The sequence below is a fragment of the Amborella trichopoda genome, chromosome 1 (genome assembly GCF_054954075.1).
Source record: "Amborella trichopoda isolate Santa Cruz 75 chromosome 1, AtrichopodaSantaCruz75HAP2 v2.0, whole genome shotgun sequence".
Classification (NCBI taxonomy): Eukaryota; Viridiplantae; Streptophyta; class Magnoliopsida; order Amborellales; family Amborellaceae; genus Amborella; species Amborella trichopoda.
In genome coordinates this window covers 53,864,282-53,881,776 of record NC_142336.1, presented here as the reverse complement: position 1 = coordinate 53,881,776, position 17,495 = coordinate 53,864,282, and the positions used below count along the sequence as shown (strand labels likewise).

General features: G+C 37.8%; 1 protein-coding gene across 3 annotated transcripts; it reads right to left on the bottom strand.

Annotated features, from left to right (window-relative positions):
- Positions 1 to 244: 244 nt before the first annotated feature.
- Positions 245 to 16,974, bottom strand: RCF3 (RNA-binding KH domain-containing protein). Of its 3 annotated transcripts, none has more exons than XR_016060810.1 (10): positions 16,377 to 16,974; positions 15,528 to 16,107; positions 14,425 to 14,916; positions 11,546 to 11,797; positions 11,142 to 11,402; positions 10,006 to 10,085; positions 9,812 to 9,920; positions 9,357 to 9,483; positions 7,796 to 7,944; positions 245 to 765 (listed from the first exon to the last, which is right to left on the bottom strand). XR_016060810.1 is itself a non-coding variant. In XM_006844852.4 (9 exons), the coding sequence occupies exons 1-9, from the start codon at positions 16,460 to 16,462 to the stop codon at positions 7,919 to 7,921; spliced, it is 2,013 nt and encodes a 670-aa protein (XP_006844915.2). In that variant the 5' UTR covers positions 16,463 to 16,974; the 3' UTR covers positions 7,732 to 7,918. The 3 variants fall into 3 exon arrangements, 1 of the variants encoding a protein (XP_006844915.2); XR_016060809.1 differs by lacking the exon at positions 245 to 765 and adding an exon at positions 6,845 to 7,384; XM_006844852.4 differs by lacking the exon at positions 245 to 765 and having other exon boundaries at positions 7,732 to 7,944.
- Between the last annotated feature and the right edge of the window lie 521 nt (positions 16,975 to 17,495).

The following is a 17,495-nucleotide window of genomic DNA, read 5'->3' as shown; positions in this document are numbered from 1 at the left end:
TCATGAAAGATGAGACAAAGGTTTTCATTGGCTCTCATACCTAACACAACCTTACTGCTTTATCTTGGCTTAGGAACTCCTTGATCATGCTAGGGCATTCTTTGTTTTGACTAAGGATATGGCTCTTGATAGAATAAAATGGCGGAACAAGATTCATGTAGCCGACCCCAAATGGTTGAGATAAGGCTCAAATAATGATAATGATGATGACCCTATAGCACTAAAGCATATGTGAGATTAGACAAGTGTGAAATGCATGGCTTCTTTTATTAGAAATGAAGATAACATGCAAGAGTCTTATGACTTTACACTATATAGTGTAAAGTTTACAATGAAGATCAATAAATGCTACCTATTTTGTCCAACAAAAGAATTACCTGTATGCGCTGCCAATTACTACCTCTTGTAGGGATCTTACTCAGACCATTTAAACACCAATTTCTTCCTCTACTAGGAGGTTTCCACTTTCATTAACCATTTTGAAACATTGTTATTATTGTTGAGGTAGCTAATGTTGTCGTCACTGTACACCTGAAATGAGTACCAATTAGTATCATCTGTTAAGATTGCCATAAGATGTCTGCATTGCTCTTGAATCTCTGCTATCTCTTCCATGGCCTTTGCTAGTTGGGATCGCAAGTCATTTGCTTGCTTTAACAAAGAGAAAATGGCTCCAGTGCACCCATATACTGGGTCTGTGAGCCTTGCGGTTGCCTCGTAAACCATGCTTTTCACTACATCATCTCTTTCCTTCACATCCACCTCCTGCCATCCAAAAGATGTCAACTGTTGAGTTCATTTTCCCTTTCTCTGTTCTTGGTCTTTGGGGTGAGAAAGGTTGAGTTAGACAATGCTAAGTTCGTCTGAATGTGTAGGGATTGTTGTTTATATGGTGAATTTGTTAACATGCACTGAAAAGTATGGTAGCATGTTCGTTTATTATGAAATCTATTTCCGGAATGTGATTTGATAAAGATAAATTTCCTGCAAATTGGATGTCATCTTCATATTCTATAGGTATGAAATGATGTCCAACAAAATGCCACTTAGACGTATAGCAGCGCTTTGCAGGGCTCGCTTTTCCGAAATTTTACGGAGCTACTCCAACAAACATTGGAGAGAGGCAATTGTCTCGGAAATCTCCTTCTGAGAAGGTGATATCCAAAGAAACAATAATTGCTTAGGACTAGCAATGTGCTCAGTGCGTTGGCTCGGCCCTGAAAAACTAGAGCATGAGCCACAAAATATGGTCCAAAGGCCAAGTTAGAGCTCCAAGGCAAGGGGTCGGCCCAGACCAGGTAGGCCGACCCAAAATAGCTCTATAGGAGCTCAAGTTGGGCTCATGCCAAGGCTGGATCGGCCGTGGCAAGAACTACATTTCCGATTCAAAGCAACAAACTCGGAATAGAGGGCAACTTGCCTTGAGATGTCTGATGAGATTGCTTGCACCAAACACCTTATGAACAACAAAGAACTTGTTGGGGTCGCTTGAGGGAAAGTAAGGGGCGAGAAAGCAGGAGCCATTGCACCTTCTCCTCAGTATTTTACATGCACCACAAGAAGTGCGACTCTTCTTCATTCCCCTCCCTCTTACTTTAATGAGTGCCTGCCTATGTATCATGAATATCCCTCTGCATTACTCAATAGTAAAATAGTGTCTTTTTATATATATATATATATATATATATATATGAGATGAAATGGGTAATGGGTGTTTACAATAAATGGGGTCATAATTTTCTAAAGTGTTTGGGTGGTGGGCGGCGATGGAAGACAAAATATTCAAGAGAGGGCCCAAACCACTCCTTATGTTGCTACATGTGTTAAGCCACTTGATAGAGATCTGAACAACAAAAGTCTATGACTTGCATTGTTTGGTTTTGTTTTATTTATTTAGGGTTTAGTATTGGTTTGGGGCCAGGGAGAGTTTCTTTTCTTTTTGACCCATATTTTTTGGAACTCAAGTATATTTTGTTATATATATATTTATTTATTTATTTATTTTTGTATCCTAGTGTTCCTTGAGATTTTCCAGGGCACAGGGTTATAGCTACTCTAATGTACCAATCGCTGTGCATATCTTGATCTTTTATTTGGGGTCATGAAGCATTAGAAAGAGAGTAGTGGGGTGGTTCAGGAACTGATCCATTGCATAGCGTCATGGAGTTAGTCAAAGAAAGATCTATGGGTAGGAGAATTATTGTTGAGTGGGAGACTCCTTTGGAAAAGGTGGATTAATTTAAATCTTGATGGGAGCGGTCATGGTAATCCGAGACAGGCTGGGATTGGAGGGGTTATTAGATATCATAATGGGAATATACTTGAGAAATATCATGGCACGGTGGGTACTGTAACACCAAATGAGGCAGAATTAAGGTCTGCTCTTCAGGGAGCTAAGACAGCTAAAGAATTTAATATGAAGGTAATTGTGGAAGGTGACTCTTTAAATGTTTTAAAGTGGATCTAAAGTGACATGAAAGCTCCGTGGTCATTGAGTATACCATTGGATATGGTGAGCCAATTTCTTCATGTATGCGGAAAAAAAAATTCCATTGCTGATGATTTAGCGAACGTGGGAGTTAATGCTAGTAGGCTAACCATTTGTTAGGGGAACAAGGATTTGTATTAGTAGAATTTGTAATTAGGAACGATTGTTTTTGTGACAATTGGCCTGATGGCTAGATATGTAACAGTCGTAGGATGTAATTTCCTTTAGTAATAAAATTTGTTAACATTTTGTCATAAAGAAAAGAAAAACCCTATGCAAAACATGCGAAATGCCTGCCCATGCGGGCACATATGAGCGCATAAACTCTTAAAAGTGCACTTTTCACTTCGCAGGCTGGCATATGTACTCTTCATATCAATTTTAAATCAAGAAATGTCTTATCTTCCCTAATCTTAGATGCTCATGGATCATGTTACCTACTCATTAAAAGAATTCTTTTACTTTTTCAGGGGGGAGAGTCTGATATGGGGGGGTTTTCCATTAGTTGGGTATTTTGGAATTTGATGTTAAAGGTGTTCCAACAACCTTGTAGATATTTTGCAGTGGTAGATGAAGGTAGCTAGTGCACGCGACTCTTGCAGCGTTGCACAGCAGGCAAACTAATATGACACTGGTGATTGCCTTTGACTAACAATCAAACCTTGGGGAATAAGAGTTTACTCTTGAGTGAAACCCTGAGTGCTGCGGATTAAGCTGATTAAATAACCGGTTTATACTTTATACCTTGTTTTGATGTGCTCGGAAACTTTATAATGGCATGAATATATATATTTTTTATCTATTTATAATATTTAAAGTTTTAAAAATGGTAGAGATCGAGCAGATCTATAAAAATTGAAAATCTTCAAAATAAATGGTTGAAATAACTTGTTAAAAGATGCATTGTTTTTAGAATTTGAAATTCTTTTTTTCTTTATATCCATGCATCTCTAGGTTGAGAATATTGAGATTATTAGTTGGAGGATTTCCCAAAATCAAAATACGCTCTTCTAGAGGATTTTGAAGTATGCCTTACTTCAATAGTATAAGGCTGACACCTTGTATAAACTTCTAGAAAACACAATCAAAAAATAAAAATAAAAACCCATTATCCAATCCTGGCTATTCTTGTTGTCTCAATCACATTAATTTTTTTATTTTTTTATTAGGAATTTATATAATGAGACCAATCATCTTTTAGTACAAGGAGGTTACAATTACTTATAACCATCCAATGTAATATCTGATAGCTAAAGTGTGTATCAAAGTTTGAAAAAAATTCTTTTGAACTTTGAGCTTGGTCAATGGAATAAATGCAATCACCCAATTTTACATTCATGGTCAATATTAATTGTGACCACGTTATAACTAAAGGTAAATGATCTCATTGTATACTTTTATCTTATTATTATGCTTCTTTTGTAGGACACCAATGTGCAAAGACTTGGCCATTTGATCATCCACGCACAAAGTGGACACAAGGAAGGTATGGGAAGAGTACTCACCACTAGTTGATTGAAGAGCGCGTGTGCGATGCTCATGCAGGAAACATTATCTTTTTCAAATACACAGAGGATGCTATTATAAAAACTCTTGAGGTTAATTTATGGGTTGAAGAGGTCACATTCCCTAAATTTCGGATCCTGAAATTGATTGTAGATGAGGTTTTAACCAAGGGAGTAAATAAACATTATACAAGAGCGGGAGTATAATATCTTTTGAGCTGAAAAATCGCATTTTAAGAACTCTTGGAACCTCAGCAAAGACAAATGAATTGGTCATGGGGGCCCCTGAGAAAAGACTTGCAATATTTTATGGAATTTCTCGTGTTAGGTCCTCTTCAGCTTAGCACTAGACGTGTCCATTTGAGTGAAAGGTCAAAGATTCAAACATTTAAAGTTTGTCCACTGCATGAATGGTCACGGTTGAGAGGAAAGCAGGGCCTATCATTTTGGGTCATGTCCCACTCTATAAAGACCTTTTCTAGGGTGGTGTCCAGCTAACAAGTAACATAGTTTAGATCAGTGTTCAAAAAATCGAACCGGTTTCGAAAACTTGTCAAGGGCTGGTTTCAATTAACCGGTAAATCGGCCGGATCAACTGGCCTAATCAGGCAAGTCCCAACCAGTACAAAAGGTATTAAAAAATAAAAAATACAACATAAATTTAAAAAATATGAAAAATATATTTTAAGTATGATTAAACAAAGCACATCCAAATGAAGATGAAAAGTAGTGAAAAAAATGAATTTTAAAAAATTGATTTGTGCCATGGGTGTTTTCGAAAATTTTCAAAAAATATAGAAAACATTAATAATAAGTATTCAAGGAGAAAAAACACTTTCCAATCTTTTCCAAAATGATAAAAAAAATTCAAAAATACTTTACAAACAAATCTCTTATATTTTGATATTTTTTGGTCAGACCACCAAAACCGGCCAAAATCGGTTCAGTCAGTGCCCGATTCCAAGTTGGAACGGCGGAGTTTGTGAACACTAGTTTAGATAGAAGTATCGAACATGTCCTTATCATTCATATTTTTAAAATAGGATTATATACTATGATATTATTTATCATTTTTATAAGAAGGTCACAATCATTTCTAGTCATTAGATGTCAAATTTGATAGTTTGGGGTGCATCATGAAATTTGAGAAATTATTATTTCAACTTTGAGTCTAGTCAATAACAAATTTATAACCACTCAATTTAAAATATGACCGATAAAAGTACTAGAAGTAAATAGTCTCTTTATATACTTTTTTAAAAAAACTATTAAAATAAATTAATGAAGAAATCTTATTTGACTTTAGTACAATAAGGTCACAATTACCCTTGTTTATTATACGTGGAATTGTTGGATTATGTTTTTGACTGGCATTAAGATCCCAAATCCTTTTTTCTTGACCTTAGTGAGATTGCCCAAGCTGTGGGATTTCATACCTAAAAGTTAGTGGTGATGATAATCAAAGTGCTCAAGATCTGACCAGCCATAGGTAAGGGGTTTGATTCATCAAAACCAGTTGGATAGGCTTGGACCATATTTTTAGAATAATATATAAGCAAAGTCTAATAGTTTTAAAATATAAAATATAAAATATATTCGATTAATTTTTCAAATTTTTTTAGCAAGTCAAATAAGTCAAACCAAACAGTTTGGCCGGCTAAAATTCGTCAAACTTGACCAATTTTTTGGGTGAAGGCCACTACACTAGGCTGTATTTCATCAGTGTTACACGTAACAACATGGCTAGCAGGTGCGGGCAATAACACTTGGATAGGAGGTTAGGGCAATATCATGATTTGAAATCTTTGGCAAATCTCATGAAATAATTCATGCCAAAATGTAAGATGCAAAAAAAATTATGCCACAAGATTGAATGCTCTGGCAGGAGCATATCTAGCATTACCCCCAAGGCAAAATCTTATCTAAAAATGTTTGAAATTTTGATATATATATATATATATAGGGGGGTAAGATTGGCACAAGGTATCATATTAAAAAAAGGAACATCTCAAAATTATGCCAAAAGTTGCAATATTAGTGCCAAAGATATCACGAAAATTTATTGTCACTACTAGTTATAAATTTTAAAGCTCAAAAAATGATTCAAATCAAGTAGATATAAAAACAACAATAAATGGTCCAAATAATGCATTAGATGCATTTTTTTTTTCATATCCATCATCTCAAGGTTGAGATAGTCAATTTGACGGTTTTTCAGCAACGGATCAACCTTTTCTAATGGGTTAAGGTAATAATAGCCCAAATTGAATGAGGGTTAAATTGACGGTTAGTCAGAGTTTGAATTTTTAGTAGCTTTTCTATAATCCATAAAATTTAGAGGTACATGTATCTCAATAGGCCAACCAAAATAAATTATGATACAAAATAAGTAACCAAAATACCCCATTGTTACAAATAAGGGGAGTACCTTTGTCATTTTAAATTTTTCAATATATATAGGGATTATATGCTATAAGACCATTTACCATTATTACAAGAACAATCACCCCTAGCCCTTAGATATCAAACTAGATGACTTGGGGTGTATGACGACGTACGAGAAATTTATTTTTGAATTTTAAATTTAATTAAAGACATACAAAATTAATTGTAACGTCCTTGTACTAAAAATAAAAAGTCATTTTATATACTTTTCCATTATATATTGCGTGGATGGGGTGCACACACCCCTAAACTTTAGGTCAAGGTATTAAAGAGCTAAGTATCCAAAAAAGTCCTAGTCACTAGGTCCTTTTGGATTGACTGACAATGAATTGTTGGACCAATACCAGTCCATTAGCATTGGGCTAACAAAAGTATTTTCCACACATTTACGCCCTTCAAACATATATCAGAGAAAAAACAAGATCCTAATATTGAACAAAGTCCATCCAATTGTTAGACATCCAGTTTTTTGACAGCCAGATTAAGTGTTTAGGAACTCAAATTCAATTCTCTCCATGAAAATACCCCGCGTAATTATTCTAAATGGGATCTCAGATTTTCATCAAAAAAATCCTCCTAAGTGGTCTTTTGACCAACGAACTAAGTGTAATAAGTGTACTCCTGCTTGATATGCTGTACGTGCCCATAATTCCATCCAATTTCTTGCGAAGAATAGAAATCTCCAACTAGGGCGGATCGCTGGGTCGACCCAACCCCCATTAAGATATGAACCATAAACTTGGACCCGACGGGTCAGGCCTGCCCCATTCGCAGCCTTACTTCTACTTGGACCTTGGTGAAGCTTAATCGTTTTATCATCATCATCAAAGCTTTTTTCCAACTACGAATCTTTGTCTACCATTCTGCACTATCAAAGGCAATACTCGCAATGAGGCCATAAGTCCTCATATCTTTTCTCACTACTTCCAACCATATCTGTTTTGGCCTACCAGTGTAAAAATGACCTAGCTTAGTCATGAATATTGATGTCACGCAACCATCGAAAATCAGATTTGTGGGTGCATGTATGGATATGAACGCACGCCCATTCAAGCACATCCATGAATGCTTGTATACAAGCAATTCTTGGACTAAATAGTGTAATAAAGATTCTTGTCTCGGCAGGTTTCCAGTTGACATGCACATGCACAATCACATTTTTCTCCCTTCTACTAAGTTTTCTCACTCTATTATCCCCAATATGGTTAAAGAATGGTGGATGGGAATTTAGGATCAAAAAGATTGGGAATTTGGCGTTTGGGTATCAAACCATGATGCAAAGGAACACGAAGATTCACTATTGAACAGAGCCTTTTACTTTTGCAAATGAAGTTAATATGGAAAGGCCACTGTCTACCTTCCTTGTACAGTCACCTTTGCAATTGCAGTAAAACTTTTCCTCATGTAAATTGCTCCTCAGTATGAAGTGAGGACGGAATGTCCCTTGAAGTAACACGAACTCACACGGTGTTTCATTGGATCAGCTTACTGGAACATCTTCTTGTGCTGTTAACAAACACGAACATGATAGTTTAGAACATGTAGTAACCACTGAAGAACGAAACATAGTGGAAACGGATAAACGGAAAGAAAATCATAGTCTGTGTAGTATGGTATATGGTACAGTATCTATGCTACTTGTTCCCCCTAATGGATGGCTTACTATTAACTGGATTAAATTCTGGTTTCAGACTGGGCAAGTTTGAAGCCAAATGATGGAGGCCTGACTCAAAAAAAGGAATGGGCCGCACTGGTGTACCTGTACTAGAGACTACACTAACTATAAGCATAATATAATATATAATAGTTAAAAAGTACACAAAATATTTTTGACTTACCATATTTTGGGCCAAGCTGTGGTCAAGGTAGGGCTGGCCTGGCCTGGCTTGGCTTGACCCAAAAATATTTGGGCCTTCAAACTCTGTCCCAGGCCCAGCTGAATGTCCTCCTTATATGGCCTAAAGCCTGAAACGAGGCCCAGTCAAAAAGACCAGGGGCAAGCCCAAGCCCATTATCAGCCCCATACAGGACCATAGTTACTGAATACCAGAGCGGGAATGGCTCCGAGATTGGGAATGGGGATAATTGGATCGACATGGGACAAAAGATTCAGTAATCTGGGAATGCAATTTGTACTAAAGTATCTAGCCTGGAGCTTGATCTCATTTAAAAAGGATCTCGGTCCCAACGCTCATGGAATCTAGATCCCATTTCGCATGGGCTGCCTTTCCCACTTCTGACGGGATTCCGACCCCAAATATGCGGGGACCGCGATCCATATAAATTGGGGTCCTCAATCTATAAATATAAAGGATTGCTCCTCATGCTCATGGAAACAAGATCCCATTGTATTAAATGTTTTAGCTATTTTATTCTTGATATGGTTTATACATTTTACAACTCTAGTATAACACTCCATAGTACACAATCTATATATAGCACTCTGAATATTTAATTATTGATGTTGGAATCACTACATGACATGGATGGCTATTCACATATATAGGATTCCAGATCCCTGAATCAGGGGATCAAGATCCGAACATGATACGGATCAATATCCATATATAGAAGGATCGAAGTCCCTCATTAGGGGATCTCGATCCCTACGAATAAGGGATTGAGATTCCTAGAAAAAGGATCGAGCTTCCTCAAAATAAAAAACTAGCTCCGTTTGAGATCCATAATTTGGGAGCTCGATTCGGGAGCCGGAACTATATCCTTGAGGGTTGATCCCCGTAACGACTATCCCCAAGGTACAGTATATCACCAACCACCAATCATGGTAATGGAATGTGCATTGAGCCCAGGAATATCAGGTGCCACGGTCCATTGGACCAAAGTATGCTTTCCCAAAGCTAAACATACACAAGATTATGTCGTTTAATAACTAGAGAGAATGGATATGGTGAGCTTACTGCTTAGTACAAAGCCTTGAAGAAGACTCTGAGCTCTTTCGGCCTGTTCTGGGGCACCTGATATCTCTACTTTCCTATCAGGCATCCCCGGTGTGCTATCAAGAAGAGTAATACTTGCTCCTGAAATCTGCATCAGCAATAAATATGAGAGAGATGATTCTTTTCTCTTAGAGAAGGTACACCACAATCCATAGGAAGATGATAAAAGATACTCCAAAGGCATCCAGCGTCTGTTTCTATTAATTAATATTGGAGATTAAGGATGGTGTAGGCCCAGTGGACATTCACCAAGGTAAAGTACATCTCCATCGTACATCATCAGCAATGGATGGGTGCTCCTTTGGAGCACTGTATATCATTCAACATTGAATTCTGGCATCCTTTTCTTCTAGCAGTAGATGTATTTTAGCATAAATTTGAGTCCTAACAAAAAGGAAGACCAGAAGGCAGAACACCTCACTAATCTGAGCAAGTTTGCTCCCTGATCTTGAAATGAGAGCAGCAATGGCATTCTCCGGTATTAAAACTTCCACTGTTGTTCTAGTGATGAGAGCTTTTGGAAACCTGATGACCATGAATCAGTAATAGAAAGGAGCCACAAGAGAGGCCACTACAGAGAGGACAAAGGACACATACAGGAAAAACTCACCTATCAAGCCGGTTTAGCACCTCTTCATGACCACCACTCTCTTCGTATTCCTGAGTTCGGCTACCAAATAATGCTGCGTCCTAATGCGCAAAACAGAACTTGTTATATTGTGAACAAATATCTGTCCAGGCCAGTTTTATCTTCTACACAAAAAGAAACCAGAACATTAAGCACTTTGAGGCATCATGCTAGCCACCACAAAGAGATAACCGAGGATCAAAATTGTCGATCCTGGAGAAAACTCGGAGGAGAGTGATTAAATTAATGAACAGCATCAAATCTTACTTCAAAAAAATAATATCTTACCTGAATAAAGAAAATTTGGAGTTGTTTATTTCTAATCTTTTTTATTACGTTGGATTGCCAATGCTGGATTGCCACAGGGTTATGACCCTCATTAAATTGTAACATTGGTAGCTTATTAATATGCTTCACCAGCAAAGAAGCATATCAGGGCATAATAATTATACAAGAAAGAGATGTTGAGAAACCTTGTCCAGTCATATTATATAGGATTTTACCAGCGAATTAAAAAACACCGGGTCAGCACAGAATCGCCCAGTCCGACCAGGGAATCAGTCACCCCATTTCTGGTTCTATGTCGCACGCGCACGCACACACACACACACACACACATATATATATATATATATATAATGGTGATTCTCTACAGTAAAATGGTGATCCGGACCGCCGATTCACGGATCCGTACTGGTTTTTGGCCAATTCACTGTTTTTTCACGTGTTTTTTTGCCAGTTCACTGTTTTTTCTGTAGAGTAAAACGGCAATCCGGACTGCCGATTCACCGATTCGGACTGATTTTTGGGATGCCCAATTCAGGTCACCGATCCAGTTTTTAAATCACTAGATTTTACCCATGGAACAAAGGATAGAGAGCTCAAGCCAAGATTTGTCTAAGGAACTGCAGAAAAAGCATTTTACATATTGTTCCAAAGTATTTTAGTCAAAGAAACCAATTTCAAAAGAAAGCCCATTAGTACTAAACAGATCAAGCGCACGTTACGTTGCCTAAATCCTGCTGTCATTTCCTGAATGACAAGCCAAAACCCAAAAACCACATATCTAACAGAAAGAAAGATTCATATCTAACTTCTATGATGATCCCCATTCTCACCTTTGATGACCATGCAGCATTTGCCTTCTGTGCAATCTGATAGCATGCCGCCAGGCGACCAGTTCCTTGGTACCCTTCACGACCTGAATTATTTCTAGTAGGAGATTCTGGCTCAAGGCCTACAACATTCCCAAGAGGACCTTGACCAGAAAGCGGTGGTAATGGCATCCTAGAAAAGGAACTTTCACGAGATAATGCATCACGTAACCTTGATGTCACCTGAACCAGTGCATTGCGAGCTGTGCATATATCCCCAACAATCTGTAAAGACTTTTCGTAGTCAAAACCCAGCCGTTAACTTGGCTAGCAAAAAGAAAGAGCGAGTGGCTCAAGTCCCCTACTTCTACTTAACTCGTACAGTGATTAAATATTCACTGCTTTAACTTGGGCAGAGGACCACAAACCTGAACAACCTCATCTGCACCGAATGCACATTGGGGAAGTTCATCACTTGGCAAAATCTCTATATTTGCTCGAGTCAACCTCTTCAACTCTAGAAGTGACGGACCCTCCCTTCCCTCTAAATATACAACTTTATCAACTGGAACAAGCAGCCTGGTTGTTACAACATTATCTTTATCAGGACCAAGATCCATGATGTGGTTCTGAATATGCAGCAAGGCTTCCTGAGCTGGAATCAGGTCATCTTCTGGATTCTGATGTAAACACAAATTTCAAAAACCTGAAGCTTTAGTGGATAGGTCACAAAAAGGTTATAATGAAATATTGAACTAGTAAGCTTAAAGACATTTCCCAGGGATCGAACATAGCCATTAATTAAACAAACAGATCATATCTATAATACAATGGTGGATACAAACAAACCATAAAATGTGACCGTGCTGAAGTAAGAAACCTTATATAAGAATGGACATTTGCCCTACGATGGGCTCTAGCATAGGCATGAATGAGATAAAGAATATTTTTAGCTGCACCAATGTATATCGGCAGACCATATATGAGACCATTAAAAGAAACAACAGTTACCGGCTGTCACATGACCAACAATATAGAGTGAAAGCTTTGAACTCAATCAACCTATTTATAAACGATTAAAATTCTGTTCCCACAGCTACCTTTTGTAGATCTTTGAAGAATATTTTTCATGAAATTTCAAAAGAGAACCTAGGTCAGGATGCAGATTCATCATCCATAGGGTCTTTCTCAACATGCACATTCAACATTTCCGATATATACAGTTGAGCCTTCAGCAGTCCGTATCCTTGAGGATCCACCCCGGACGACAAAATAAATGGTCTCAAAAAGGAGCTCCAATGTTTGCAAAAATCTCAACTTTGTTGTCTTCAATGGATGTCATCGGTATACCTTATGTACCTCAAGAGCGGATATGTTTAGCTAAATATGATGTAACAAAGGCAAATGGGAACTTACGCCACACAACTTAAAGATTGCTTTGCCTGCTCTGAATGCTCATCATTCAAATCACAGAAGAGAAGACAAGAAAAGAAAAGAAAGAACACAGAGAAGTTATCATAATCAAAAACAAAAAAGTTTGAGGCAGCTCATTTCTCGACACAGTGACACAGAATTTGTATTGCCAGTGCATAACAAACTTAATCATTTTTTCACTAATCATATTGATTGAATTGTGAGTTGTATGTGTGAGTTCTCTGAACATAATATGTATGATCAGAACAAAACATCTACACACAATTTTATGTGAACATCTGCATTTTTATGGTCTGGAGAAATTTAAAAATGATTCACCCAACATCTATAAGGCAAATAAAATGTCACGACAATCTCTGCTCAATTGTATAGAATTTCAAATCCATGCGAATGTCATGAAGTCTGCATAGTCATGGCCTCAATAAGCAAATGAAATCCAAAACACATACAGACTCTTGTCCCAATTTCACTACACTTGGGTCCACCATAATTTCAATCACAAAATATGGACACAGATATGCTAGTAATTGTTGGATTTGGTGCTATCCAAAATCACCTACATTAGAAAATCCCATATTATGTGGGATTGAGATATTCTCATATTATGTTGGATTGAGATATTCCCATATTATGTGGGATTGAGATTGATATTGATAAGTTTCCTAAAAGAAATATAAATCCAAAAAGATTAGGACTCTTAGATATATCTCTTGGTTTTTTAGATATATGTAATATCTATAGGAAGCTTCCTATTTAGTGTGAACTTCTAATCTTATATATATGGGATGAAAGTGTAGAGAATTTGTATGCCCTATTTGGGTCACCATATAGGAATGGTGGTTTCCTCTAGAGAGAGAGGGGGCCAGGGCTTCCTGTGCATAAGATGCAAAGCTTCCTCTTAGAGAGAAGAGAGCTTCTTATGGAGAGAAACATTAATGGTACCTCTTTTAGACTCCTGAAGATTGGAGGCTTGTTTCTTGTAAAGAAGCGGTTCCTATAGAGATTTTAGGTTGTTTCCCTTTTTAGTTAGAGAGAAAGTCAGTTTCTCGTTGCTCTTGCATTTCTATCTGGTGTTGTCGGTAATGGTTGCCAGAAGTAAGAGAAGGAAGGGAGAGTGATTTAAAAGGGTTTGCTCAACTGTATCTTTTGTCGGGGTTTGTTCCAAAATCTTTGATATAACTTTCATTAGTATAGTGTATTTTAGTTTGTCGTGCCCATGGGTGTAGCCTTTCTGGGGTGAACAACGTAAATCTTTGTGTTCTTTTGGTATGTGTTTGATGCTTTATTTCTCGTATTTTATTTGCCAAAAATCAACCCATCGGGTTTAGAGCTTCCGCCCACAACAGTAATGTGTTACCCATAGAAACTTTAAGACCGGCAAAAGCGCAGATGGACAAGGTATGAGGAATTGTCCCGTATCAATCAACATCGAGTAGTCACAAAGACTAGCAATCAATGAGCCATGATAGTCTACACACCAAGGTCACACAGTTAATAGAAAACATTGCCTCTTAAGCAGTTTGACCAGCAGATATCAAGTTACTCATACACATGACTAAGCATACCCATTTATTCATATAAGCAAATTGGTCATTTGATGCTTATGTGCGTCATACCAAAGCACAATGAAGCAAAGATGCCACATGATTTAAATGAGATGCCATACAATCATCATACTACTAGCTTCGGATAAGAACACAAAAGCTCAAAAGTAATACCTTGCAAGCATGCATGGAATAAGAAGCAGTAAAAGACAAAGCGAATAGAACATCAACCAAGACAATGATAATAATGCTAATAAATAGTGGGAGGACAGAGGACTACTTAGCTTTAGGTTCCTCAATCAATGAACGAACTAGAAAGTGAAAAATACCTCTTCTGAAGAAATGATTATTATCCGTTCATTTGATCCTGGTACAACATCAGTAACTCTAATACTCACTCCAACATCGCTTCGAAGCATTTCCATTATTCCATTCTCTTCTCCAATCATACTTTCAACCTTATCACTTGGACAAAGTATACGGAACAAAAGCTCCTCTGTTGCCAATGACTGTGGACGATCAACTGTGGGAGATGCAAAAGATTCAAGCATCACATGACTAGAGGGCCTTGTAGAATAGGTGCTGTTTCTTGCACCGGTCACACCTGTAGATGATCTAATGCCCAATGGGGGCCCATCTATGGGTGTTTGCCGTTGGATGTTGTTCATCTGGGGTGAGAAGTCATCATCAGGAGCAAAATAACGTTCCGGAGAATGCGCTCTATTATGAAACAAGGTACCTCTTTCACGGAAAGGGCTCTCTTTCAAGCGAGAAGAGATAATTTCTAGAGCTTTCTTCACATCATTGGGTTCACCAACAATCTAAAAAAAAAAGTGGAACAGAATCATTATAAGTTTGACAAGAATGGAGTTATATCTTAAAGAGATCAATACTTCTAATATATGTGACATATGTCGTGTGCCTTATACTTATGAGAAACAAAAACAAAACTCATGGGTATTGAAGAGAATCATGATTTATTTCATTAGTCTAGTTAGAAAGTTTCTATTCAATGGCCAACTTGGTAAGTTGCTACAATCAGTAGTTTCAATAAATTACAAATGAGACAGAACAACAATAAGATAACAAAGATCACAAATTGTAATATGATAACAAACTATCCAATTACTGAGCAAGAAAATTTAGACAGACAAGTAGGATTATGCATGTAAAGTCTAGAAGAGCTGAATGTGAATGCAGCTATAGTAAGTGGTCGACATTATAGACTCCAAACTCCTTACATCATCGTTCCAATTGTCTATTTTGCACTCATTTATATCTTTCGTAAAAAACTTGATCTAGAAGTGTTCAGCATCATAAATTCCATACACATTCTAGTTTACCATAGTTTCTCATTTGTATTCACCTAAAAATAGTTCAACTAATGTAGAAATCAAATAAAATAATTGAATTCTCTCTTGGCACCACATACCTGCACAATCTCATCATCCGGAGTGACACACCGAGGTAAGTGCTGGTCCCTAGGGAGTATCCTAATCTGGGTCCTGGTCTCAAACCTCATCTGTTCTATAATCTTCCCCCCTCTCCCCAGTATACACCCGACATGATTTCGCAACACCACAAGCCTTGTAGCCACTCTCCCTCCTCTCCCATATTGTTGAACCTGCTCCCTCTGATCACCATCCTCCTCCTCTAGTGTATCATCAAGAATCCTGTCATGTATCAAAAGCAATGCCTCTTGCGCAGGGGAGTACGAAGGGACATGACCATCAGGGTCCCTTCGACGCACGTCAGTGATCTCGATTACACGCTCTATATCTCCTTGAATAAGTGACTGTACATTGATCAATGCATCTGTTTCTTGACTAACCTTTTTTATTATGCTCCCGTTTTTTCCTACTACCCTCCCTGTTTTAGAATCAGGGCAAAGGATGCGAAAGCAGGTTGTTACTGGAAGGTTGGGTTCTTGAGATTGAGAGAATTTCGGTAAGCGGTGAGGGGGAGGCCTGCTTTGACTATAATGGCCATGGTGGTTACTGTGGTAATGGTGCCTGTAATCATAGACAAAGAAAAACCAATTGCGACTTTTAAAATTGTTTCTTGTTTTTCTGCAAATTTAAGGCTAGTACAATTTTCCTTGTTTTTTCTCTGCAAATTATGGTTAGTATCATTGTTTCTTATTTTTCCTGTTTTGCAAAAGTTATGTTAAGACCATTGTTTTTTGGGGTAAATAGTTAATATAATTGTATTTACTTCTTCTATAAATTTATCGTTAGTAAACCATTCTTTCCTCTTTTTCTTGCAAATTTATGGTTAATACCTGTGTCTTCTGCTTCCATTGATGGGTGGACCAGACGTTTCATGGTCCTGGTCATAGTAGTGCCTTTTTGAACGGGATCGCTCCATTCTCTGACCAATTTAGTGCAATTAAAGGCAGAGAGAGGTCCAAGGATCCATTTTCTGATGAGTTCGGCTCGATTTTGGTTTCTAGAGTAGGATTGTTCGATTTTCCAGCAAGTTCAGTTCAATTCCAGACGACAAGAGCTGGATCTCACAGTTTCCAAGCCAGTTCAGCTCAATTTCAGGGAAAAGCTCGAACTTTTCGAGATAATTTCAGCGCAAGCTAGGATTTTGTCACGCTTTCTTCACCTTGTTTCTCTGTGCTGACTTGAATCCGCCATTGCCGGTGTCGAAGGTCTCAGATGAGAAACTGAGTCAATTTTCTAGGGTTTTCTTAATATTTTTCTCCTGCTATTCTTTTTGTTAAGTTCAGTCCGCCATAGCAGATCGAAAAACGCAGCTGATGAGATCTAGATGATTACTTTCTTGGGTTTGTCAAGGTTTTGTTAGGGTTTTTCTCCTTTGCTTATTCAGTGTAGGGTTTTGTTGTCAGAGTTGTCTGCAACTCATAATTTCCTGAATCACGGATGGAATCGGCGAGAGAATGGAGAGACGACTCGATCGGGGATTGAGTATGCTGGGACCATTACATGTGCTTCACACGTGTGAGATAGGACCTGGTTGGACGGTCCGCATACTGTGAGGGGAAATACGGACGGCTTGGATGTCAGTACGTTGGTTCCTATGCAATCTGGACCGATCTTTTGAATTCCAGTTTGGAATTTTCCACTCCCTTTTAAGAAGGCAAGAGATCTAGTGGTCACGCGAGACTACCATAGTCAACATATGATTCCCCCCGTTAGACGCATATTTCTTTCTTTTTTTATTTTCGCTAGGCATTAGCATTTCCTTTTCAAGGTGAGTACAAAGAGATAATGCACTTTGTCTATCTACTGCGAGTTATGAAATTTTTCTCTGCGTTCCTTGTGGCTTCTTGAAATTAATTTTTAAGATATTTTTATCAAAAAATCAGGTTTCTTCAAGTATTTTTAACCATTGATGGTTAAACTAAGTAATTCCTCTCATACGCATTTTACCT